Source organism: Bison bison, unplaced genomic scaffold, assembly GCF_000754665.1.
Source record: "Bison bison bison isolate TAMUID 2011002044 unplaced genomic scaffold, Bison_UMD1.0 scf7180017864376, whole genome shotgun sequence".
In the NCBI taxonomy this organism is placed as follows: domain Eukaryota; kingdom Metazoa; phylum Chordata; class Mammalia; order Artiodactyla; family Bovidae; genus Bison; species Bison bison.
This window is the reverse complement of record NW_011494948.1, coordinates 2,114,183-2,124,765: the sequence shown is the minus strand read 5'-3', so window position 1 is coordinate 2,124,765 and position 10,583 is coordinate 2,114,183. Positions and strand designations below refer to the sequence as shown.

The 10,583-nt window shown below is 36.5% G+C and overlaps 1 protein-coding gene across 9 annotated transcripts in view; it reads left to right on the top strand.

Annotated features, from left to right (window-relative positions):
- The window catches only part of PTPRD (protein tyrosine phosphatase, receptor type, D), a 572,360-nt gene that overhangs the window by 415,184 nt on the left and 146,593 nt on the right, over nucleotides 1–10,583 (top strand). For 7 of the 9 annotated variants that reach the window (XM_010856985.1, XM_010856991.1, XM_010856992.1 and 4 more), the window contains one exon: nucleotides 9,076–9,236. In XM_010856985.1, the coding sequence (XP_010855287.1) occupies nucleotides 9,076–9,236 (161 nt within the window). The remainder of the gene's footprint in view (nucleotides 1–9,075; nucleotides 9,237–10,583) is intronic. The other 2 variants (XM_010856989.1, XM_010856987.1) reach the window with 1 other exon arrangement.

The following is a 10,583-nucleotide window of genomic DNA, read 5'->3' as shown; positions in this document are numbered from 1 at the left end:
AACATGTGATTTTGATTACTGTAGCTTTATAATGTAGTCTGAAGTCAGGGAGCATGATTCATCTAGCTTTGTTCTTTTTTTTTTCTCAATATCGTTTTGGCTTTTCAGAATCTTTTGTCGTTTCATATAAATTTTAGGGTTATTTGGTTTTGGATCTGTGAAAAATGCCATGGGTAATTTGATAGGGTTTGCATTAAGTCTGTGGATTACCTTCAGTAGTTTGGACATTGTATAATATTAGTTCTTCCAATCCTAGGACATGTGACATCATCCCAATTCTTTTTATCATTTTCAAATTCTTTCATCAGTGTTTTATAGTATAGGTCTTCAGAGTATAGGTCCTTCACCTCCTTGGTTAAGTTTATTCCTAGGTTTTATATTCTTTTTGATGCAGTTTTAAACAGGATTGTTTTCTTGCTTTCTCTGATAGTTCATTATTTGTATATAGAAGAGCAACAAATTTCTGTATATTAATTTTGTATCCTGCAAATTTATTGAATTCATTTACTACTGATAATATTTTTAGTGGAGACATGAGGGTTTTCTATATATACTATAATATCATCTAATATAGTGACAGTTTTACTTCTTCCTTTTCAATTTGGATGCCTTTTATAGGAATCTTAATGTGACACACGTCTGGATAGAAAGGTGACAGCTATCATTGCTCATCTCTTTTCTCATTGCTTATCCTCTTAAACTGACTGTTCTCAAATATGTGTGTGTGTGTGTGTGTGTGTGTGTGTGTGTATTTAAAACTAGGTATGTTGTTGCAAAATACCTAATAGAGCTTAGCCTGTGTGATTACAATAGGAACTAACAAACTCTGAGATTAAACATAGTATATTTCCAAGTATTTGAAAAGATCCACTAAGAGGGGAGTGGTGATCCTATGTATTTTATTCTCCTAGAACGGCCAGTGGGCCCATGGTGCTTTCTGCCCAGATTCAAGGGAAGTTCTTTCTAGGAAAAGGCAAGCATAGCCTGTATCTTAAATTATAGCAATTTACCAGTGACTTTATCAGTGAAAAGCCAAGGAAGTTAGAAAATAATTCAATAAAATAGAGGATTCCCAAGGTGCTCTAAATAACGAGTTGTCTTCTTTTATGTAATCCATCTTGCTCTTACGTTGTTTTGTGCTTCAGTTGCTTTGAATGTTAAAAAGACAGAGAGGGCGAGAATGTAGATGCGAGGGAGGTAGATTTTGAAGTGGCTAGTCACATTAACATTTAATGTATATATTCTAAACTGTATCTTCTTTGGGGGCCTAAAACTGACAGGTATGGCAATTAGGTAGAGCCAGGCCCTTGCCCTCTGTAGGAAGTCTAAGATATATCAAAGATTTCTCCACATCAGGTATTAGCATATATAGTGGGGCTTCTCTTCAAATGACTGAAGGAATTCCCTCGTGGAAAATCAAAACACAAAGGCAGCCTTTCTGCCTGGTTTACCTTTGTACACAGGGTGTCACTTGAAAACAAAGTGACAGGCTTCCTGGAATTTTAATGTACGGATACGCTTTCTCTTTCTAGTTGAAGGTTTTCAGTCACAGCATCAAGGGCATGGGATGCTGGAATCATATTCTTTTTTAAAATTATTTTTAGATATTTAAAAGAAATTGTCTTTAAATAGCTCTAGGACATTTCCTAAAGCAAGTTCAGAGCATTGAGGTAGATCAGAGACTCCAGTGAAAAGGAAGTTCACCAGATCATGCACTGTCAGAGACTCTTGTTTCTAATGTCTCCCAAATGTTTCTACTAGTATTGGAAATTATCACCATATGAATAAATTTTATAATTAGCATTTCTTTCCAAATATAAGTTGTCTAAATTGCCCCTTTCTTCATCATCTTTTTCTACATCACTTTCAAAACTAACAGTATTTCCTTTGTTTTCTATGTTTTCATGTCAGCATTTATTAGAAGAGACTTGCATTCAACTAATATAATGCTCTTGTAGTGATACAGTCTTTTGTAAACTCCAGATTTCCATAAGTGATGAAAGGATGGGATAGTAATTTGGATACAGAAAATATCTACCTTCCCACCAGTGACGTGAGCTGTCCCCCAATTAACTGCCTCATTAAGAGTATCAAAGGACTGGTTTAGAATGACTAACATTTAGCCTTTTCCATTACCCCCACATACTGAACAAATCTGCTTTTCATACGATTGGTATAATTTTACATTTTTCTTTTAATTTTCACATGTCTCTTGTTTCCTGATTTGGGTTGGAAATCGATGCACTTTGGGAAAAATCTCTGGTTAGATTTCTGTCTTGACTAATCAAGATTATTATCTCAAAGGCTCTTGGTAGAGAAGTTCACATCACAGAGTTTTGCTTACTTCAGTCTCCCAAATAGTTTGAATGTGACCTACAGAATAGGGGAAAATTTAAAGCAAACAATTATATAAAGAATCATGTTTCTTGGATATAGAATGTATTTGCCAAGTCCTTTGTATAAATCCTTATACTGTACATATCTTTCCTTTTTTATCTACTTCTAAGAAGGTTTGGAATATATTGAGTTTTTAATCTTTTGAGGCCAATGGAAAATCTGAAAGTCAAGTCAATCTTTTTCTTGGACATATTGAGGAAAATGGGAAGGAGACTAGCATATATGCATTTAGTGGGCATGTATTCTCCAGAATGACTGCTGAGCTTGTCCTACTTAAATTCAGGAAATATGCCCTACTTTTTTAAAAATGCAGACTGAAAATAGGTATATTTACTGATCATGGAAAAATAAGTACACTGTCTCATGTTTTAATAATGTCAGTCATTTGACAAAAATGAGCATTTTATTCAACAAAGATTTTCTGGGAACCCACTAAATGCAAAAGTTCTGTACTGGCTGCTTTAAGCATACAAACAAAAATTATATCTAAATCTGTACCTTCAAGGAGTTTATAGTTTCATTAAAGAAAATTATGCATATACACAGATCAAAACACAATAGAGTTTGACCACTACCATTAAAAAACAAATAGGACTACCTCAAATTGTTAAAATTACTTTACTTATGTTTTGTGAAATGACTGATTATTTCCAGTTAAGGAGAGAGAGCTTCAACGGAGACAAAATTTAAATGAGGTGTTGAAGATGAGTTGAATTTCAGGAGCTAAATGTTATGGAACTGGAGACAGCAAAGAGAAAATAGAGCATTTTGGTAGTAGTAGCAAGACATCTATTTTTATAGAATATGTTAAAGCAAGAGAGTTCCAGAAAAACATCTATTTCTGCTTTATTGACTATGCTAAAACCTTTGACTGTGTGGATCACAATACACTGTGGAAAATTCTGAAAGAGATGGGAATACCAGACCACCTCACCTGCCTCTTGAGAAACCTGTATGCAGGTCAGGAAGCAACAGTCAGAACTGGACATGGAACAACAGAATGGTTCAAAATAGGAAAAGGAGTATGTCAAGGCTGTATATTGTCACCCTGCTTATTCAACTTGTATGCAGAGTACATCATGAGAAACGCTGGGCTGGATGAAACACAAGCTGGAATCAAGATTGCCGGGAGAAATATCAATAACCTCAGATATGCAGATGATACCACCCTTATGGCAGAAAGTGAGGAAGAACTAAAGAGCCTCTTGATGAAAGTGAAAGAGGACACTGAAAAAGCTGGCTTAAAGCTCAACATTCAGAAAACTAAGATCATGGCATCTGGTCCCATCACTTCATGGCAAATAGATGGGGAAACAGTGGCTGACTTTATTTTTTTGGGCTCCAAAATCACTGCAGATGGTGATTGCAGCCATGAAATTAAAAGATGCTTACTCCTTGGAAGGAAAGTCATTACCAACCTAGATAGCATATTAAAAGGCAGAGACTTTACTTTGCCAACAAAGGTCCGTCTAGTCAAGGCTATGGTTTTTCCAGTAGTTATGTATGGGTGCAAGAGTTGGACTGTGAAGAAAGCTGAGCACCGAAGAATTGATGCTTTTGAACTGTGGTGTTGGAGAAGACTCTTGAGAGTCCCTTGGAATGCAAGGAGATCCAACCAGTCCATCCTGAAGGAGATCAGTCCTGGGTGTTCATTGGAAGGACTGATGCTGAAGCTGAAACTCCAGTACTTTGGCCACCTGATGCAAAGAGCTGACTCATTTGAAAGGACCCTGATGCTGGGAAAGACTGAGGGCAGGAGGAGAAGGTGACCACAGAGGGTGAGATGATTGGATGGCATCACCAACTGAATGGACATGAGTTTGGGTAAACTCTGGGAGTTGGTGATGGACAGGGAGGCCTAGCATGCTGTGGTTCATGGGGTCACAGAGAGCCAGACACGACTGAATGACTGAAGTGAACTGAACTGATGTTATATGTGGTAAAGTTAAAAAAAAAAATTGTGGAGGCCCTTAAGACTAATGCTAAGATATCTGATTTTTATTTAGGAATCACCAGAGAGCCTCCTGAAGGTTTTACAGCTGCAGTTTAGCATAATAGCTCTAGTAGCAGTAGAGACTTCTAATGGAAAGAACTTGGTACGGTTTGGGTGAACATGAATGAGATAATGAGAAAAGTGGTACTATGCCAATGGAAGGACAACCTGAGGGCTGAGACTGGAGGGAACTGATCAGATAAAATCATTAAGTTTTCATTCCTAGCTGTTGAGAAGAAAGAGAAATTAGCAAGTCAAAAGGAGGGTATATCTGGAAAGCAGAAAAATAACCTGAAGTTCTTAATTTGAGGATAGATTTAGGAATCTCTAGGAATTGAATTTGGAAATGAAGGTGGGACTTAGCAGAGTTACTAAGTTCAGGACCATTAATGGGGAAGTGATCTACATGGTGGTTGGAAGTTAAAGCTTAGGGTCACCTTGCTACACAGGAGTGAAAAAGAGATGGCAGAGAATAGAATTTAAGAATACTGGCTCATAAGATGGATTCAGAAACAGTTAACAAGACATAGTCAGTTGGAAAGATCAGGAAGGATCTGTTGAGTATAGAATTAGAACCAAAAGAAAGCGTTTTTATTTTTTTTAATTCTAGAATAGCTAATTTACAATGTGTTAGTTTCAGTTGTATAGCAAAGTGATTCTGTTGTACATACCTACACGTATCTATTCCAGTTCAGATTATTTTCCCTTATAGATTAGCACAAGATATTGAGTAGAGTTCCCAGTCTTTGTTGGTTATCTATTTTATATACAGTAGTCCCTAACTAATTTATCCGTCTCCTGCTTCTTTCCCCTTTGGTAACCGTAGGTTTTTTTCTATGCCTATGAGTCTATTTCTGTTTTCTAAATAGGGTCATTTGTATAATTTTTTTTAATTAGCTTCCACATATGGAGTGTTATGATATTTGTCTTTCTCTTTCCAACTTTCTTCGATCAGTATAATCTCTAGGTCCAGCCATTTTGCTGCAAATGGCATTATTTTGATCTTTTTTATGCATAGTAATATTTTGATGTGTGTATATATGTATTCTTTATTAATTTATCCAGCAACGTTTAAGTTACTCACATGTCTTGGCTATCGTAAATAGTGCTGCAGTAGGCATTGCCATGTATGTAATTTTTTGAATTATATTTTTCTCTGGATAAATGTCTTAGAGTAGGGTCACTGTGTTATATGGTAGTTCTATTCTGAGTTTTTTAAGGCCCGTCCACAGTTCTGTTCTCCACTGGCTGCAGTTGACGTGCTCACCGACCAGTACAGGAGTGTTTGTTTATTTGTAGACTTTTTGGTGATGGCCATTCTGATTGGTGTGCGGTGGATACCTCATTCTAGTTAAGATTTGTCTCTAATAATTAGCACTGTTGAGCATTTTTTTTTTTCATGTGCCACTTCGCCATCTGTATGTCTTCTTTGGGGAAATGTCTATTTGAATCTTCTGCCCTTTTTTAATTGGGTTGTTTGTTTCTTTGATATCAAGCTGTATCAACTGTTTAATTTGGAAGTTAATCCCTTGTCAGTCACAAAGGAAAAAGTTTTTTAAAAAGGCTTGGTCAACTGTGGCTAATCTGGAAAAGGTGTCTGGATGTGTAAGAACTGTATAAGGTGAGATTAGCAAATGAGAAAATAGGATCTATGGTGGTGCTTGAGTGAGGAGACACAGGTTTTCTTTTTAATTGAAATAATAGTTGATTTACAATGTTGTATTAATTTCTGCTGTACAGCTAGTACCTCAGTTACATAATATATATATACATATATATGTGTGTATATATATATATATATATAGAGAGAGAGAGAGAGAGAGAGAGTTGTTGATTAGTTGCTGAGTCATGTCTAACCCTTTGTGATCCCATGGACTGTAGCCTGCCAGGCTCCTCTGTCCATGGGATTTCTGGAGTAGGTTGCCATCTCCTTCTCCAGGGCATCTTCCGAACCCAGGATTGAACCTGCGTCTCTTGCAATGGCAGTTGTGAGTGTGTATATATGTATATACATAAACATATGTACGTACATTGTTTCATTTTGGTTTATCCCAGGAGATTGAGTATAGTTCCCGGCTATATACAGTAAGACCTTATTGTCTATCCATTCTAAATGTAATAGTTTGCCTCTACTAACCCCAAACTCCCCATCCAACCCTCCTCCCCTCCCCTTGGTAACACAAATCTGTTCTCTGTGTCTGTGAATCCATTTCTGCTTCAAAGATAGATTGATTTGTGTCATATTTTGGGTTCCCCATGTAAGTGTTATCATATGGTAACACTTTGTCAGACTTATTTCACTTAGTATAATAATCTCTAGGTCCCTCTATGTTGCTGAAAATGGCACTGTTTCATTCCTTTTTCTGGAGGAGGGCATGGCACCCCACTCCAGTATTCTTGCCTGGCAGATCCCATGGACAGAGGAGCCTGGTGGGCTACAGTCCATGGGGTTGTAAAGAGTCGGACACGACTGAAGTGACTTAGCACCTTCCTTTTTATGGCTGAGTGAGATGGCTGGATGGCATCACCAACTCGATGGACATGAATTTGGGTGAACTCTGGGAGTTGGTGATGGACAGGGAGGCCTGGCATGCTGTGATTCATGGGGTCACAGAGAGTCGGACACGACTGAACGACTGAACCAAATATTCCATTATACATGTACCATTTCTTCTGTACCCATTCGTCTGTTGATAGACATTAGGCTGTTTGTTTCCATGTTTTGGCTATTGTGAATAGTGCTGCTGTGGACACTGGGGTGCATGTGTCTTTTTGAAATAGTTTTTTTCTGAATATTAAGAAGTGGGACTGCTGGATCATATAGTAATTCTATTTTTAGTTTTCTATGGAACCACCTTACTGTTTTCCATAGTGACTACTCCAATCCACATTCCCACCAACAGTGTAAGAGGGTTCCCCTTTTCCACACCCTTTCCAGCATTTATTATTTGTAGATTTTTTTGATGATGGCCATTCCGATCAGTGTGAGGTGATAGCTCATTGTAGTTTTGACTTGCATTTCTCCAATAATTAGTGATGTTGAGCATCCTTTCACGTGCCTGTTGGTCATCTGTATGTCTTCTTTGGAGAAATGTCTATTTAGGTCTTCTGCCCATTTGTTTATTGGGTTGTTTCTTTTTGAGCTGTATGAGCTGTTAGATTATTCTTAATATGTGGGGCAGCTCATGACTGTGGACTGGTCTCTATTGGAAAAGACAGTATTTTAAAGAGGGGCAGAATCAAGAGAATTTTCTTCTAAGATAATCTAAAATAGGACAGAACAAAACTAGATATTAGAGAAGCAGAATTTATGTATATTCAGTCCCTTCCTTCACCAAGTAATTTTTTTGCATAAATCTTTCCAATGGTACTGAGGACTAATTGCCAAATATAGTGGTACATATTTAAAATGTACACTGTGATGATTTGATATATTGATTTATATATACACACTGTGAATGATCACCAAGATCAAGATAAGTAACTCCCTTGTGTGTATGGTGAGAAAGTTTAAGATCTACTCTCAGTAACTTTTAGGTATATGATACTGTGTTCTTTACTATAGTCACCTTGCTGCACAGCAGATCCTCAGAACTCATATTGTAATGTGTATTTCTCTGGCTTATTGTACTTAACATAATACCCTGCAGATTCATCCCTGTCATTGAAGATCTTGGCAGGATTTTCTCCTTTTGATGGCCAAATAATATCCCATTGTGTACATATGTGTATCTGTGTATATATAATCACATTTGTCCATTCATCCAAAAGAAACTTTTAAGTTGCTTCCATGTGTTAGATATTGTGAGTGTATTGCAGAGAACACAAGTATGCAGATATCTCTTTGAGACAGTGATTTCATTTTCTTTAGATATAAACCTAGGAGTGGGATTGCTGGGTTATATGGTAGTTTTATTTTTAACGTTTGGAGGAACCAAGAACTACTTTCTATAAGAGCTGTGCCAATTTACATTCCCCTCAGCAGTGTATAAGGTTTTCTTTTCTCTTTATCAGTTTTCTATTGGGACTAATCATATCAACCTCTGAGCAGTACTGTAATAAAATTATATAGAAACTGCTAAATCCTTTTAGTCCTCAAAATTTTATGTTCTAGAAAGCCATATTATCACTTTCATATGTATCTTTCATCTATATAATTTGATTACTGAACTTTTCTTTTGACGTTTTAGACTTTAATGTGCAATACTTAAGACTGCACATTATAGTATATAATGTATAAAAGTATTTCATAATATTTAATGAAATACGTATATTTTGCTATATAAGTAAGTATTTACTGAGTGATTATATCTTGAGTTGGAACTATATATTTTTATTTTTCATATTGTATGTAATACATTGGCACAATGTAAGTTGCTCATTGAATATTTTGTGATTGGTCAATTTACTGGTACTTACACTTCATAAGATCGTTTGCTATTCCAATATATAGATCCCAGTGAAAAGGTATCTATGAAAATGAATACTATCAAAAATTATTTTATTATAACTTTATAAAGAAATTTAGATTGCAAAACTTTTCTTCCTTTCCCTCCACCTTTTAAATAGTTTAAAACTACTATCATCAAATCCATAATGTCTTGAATCTTTGCTTCTTCTAATGCTGAAGACACTGTCTAGAAAGTCATTATTTTATAACTAACATAGACTCTGTTTTTCCTCAGAAGATGTATGCAACCAGCCCTTACTCTGATCCTGTTGTGTCAATGGATTTGGATCCACAGCCAATCACAGATGAAGAAGAAGGCTTGATTTGGGTTGTAGGTCCTGTGCTCGCAGTGGTCTTTATCATCTGCATTGTCATAGCTATTCTTCTTTATAAAAGGTAGGTTTGCCCTATGCCTCTGTTGCAGTCTTGGGGGCTGCCTTGTTTTTAAGGACTTTATCATCCTTCCATGGTCATTATGTGGTTGATCTTGGTAAAAATATTTCCAGTAATCACTGGGGGGAGAAATGTATCCATTAGTGTTAGAACAAAATATAAGGACTGAGCTCATTCAGTGTGTGGTATAGACTCTGTTGCCCAGCAGGCATAGATCCAATCTCCATCTTCTGAGGTGCTTACACAGTATGAGTTCTTTGCATGACAGTTGAGACGTTGTTACATTCGCAAGCAGATAATCCGAAGCAAATTAGATCATTAATTGCTCCATACCAGTACTATACTATTAAACTTGCCCGAGTACTGAGATTTTGTTCTGTAGCTATTTCTCAAAATTTAGCAAAAGTAGCTAAAAATTGAAGATCAAAGAAAGAAAAGAGAGGAAGAAGATGAACTTTTTTTCCCTTTCCCATCTTTTTTTCCCTTTCCCATTTTTGTTCTAATGCTTATTCCACATCTTCAGTATTGAATTCTCATCTGTGTCCAAGAGGAAATCCAAGGTACCATTTTCCTTCTTAGTGTCTTTGACTACAGGCGGGATGCAAATAATCCACACTAACCCATATTTTCTATTGTGCTGTTTTGTCAATCCTATATCTGTCTCCATTACATGTAAGATTTTGTCCCCTAGGTCCCTGCTTAGTTGGATAGAAAACACAGTAATTATTTTTCCTCTAACTTCTTCCTGAACTAAAAAAATATAATATTCAAAGTGACTGAATTACCTTCCTTTATATCAGTTTTTCTTCCAATCCAAATTTTATTGTCATGCAATTCAATCTGTGTTCCTGCTTTCCTTTGTAGTGTGTCATCTTTTAGAACGCTACTGTGAAGGTACTCTCTTCCTTCTACTGCAAGATAATTTCTCTTTGAGACCTGAGTTTGATTCCTGTGTCAGTAAGATCCCCTGGAGAAGGAAACGGCAACCCACTCCAGTATTCTTGCCTGGAGAATGCCTATGAACACAGGAGTCTGGTGGGCTATGGTCCATGGGGGTCTCAAGAGTTGGACACGTCTTAGCAACTAAACCACCATCCATAACCTTGACCTTCAAAATTAGATGAGAATGTCTTCATTTTGATTCTTGCTTACATGTTTAATCTGACAATCTTATCTTCATTATTTCTTTTTCCTACTCCTGTAACTCTTTTCATTGGTTTACATTAATTATTCCTACCTGCATTCCTTTGTTCTCCAAATAGATCTTTTTTTTTTTCTTTTCCCTAAGCTCTTCTCTTGATTCAAAACAGTACTTTTCAAGACACTGCTCCTTTGACTAGCTTTCTTCTG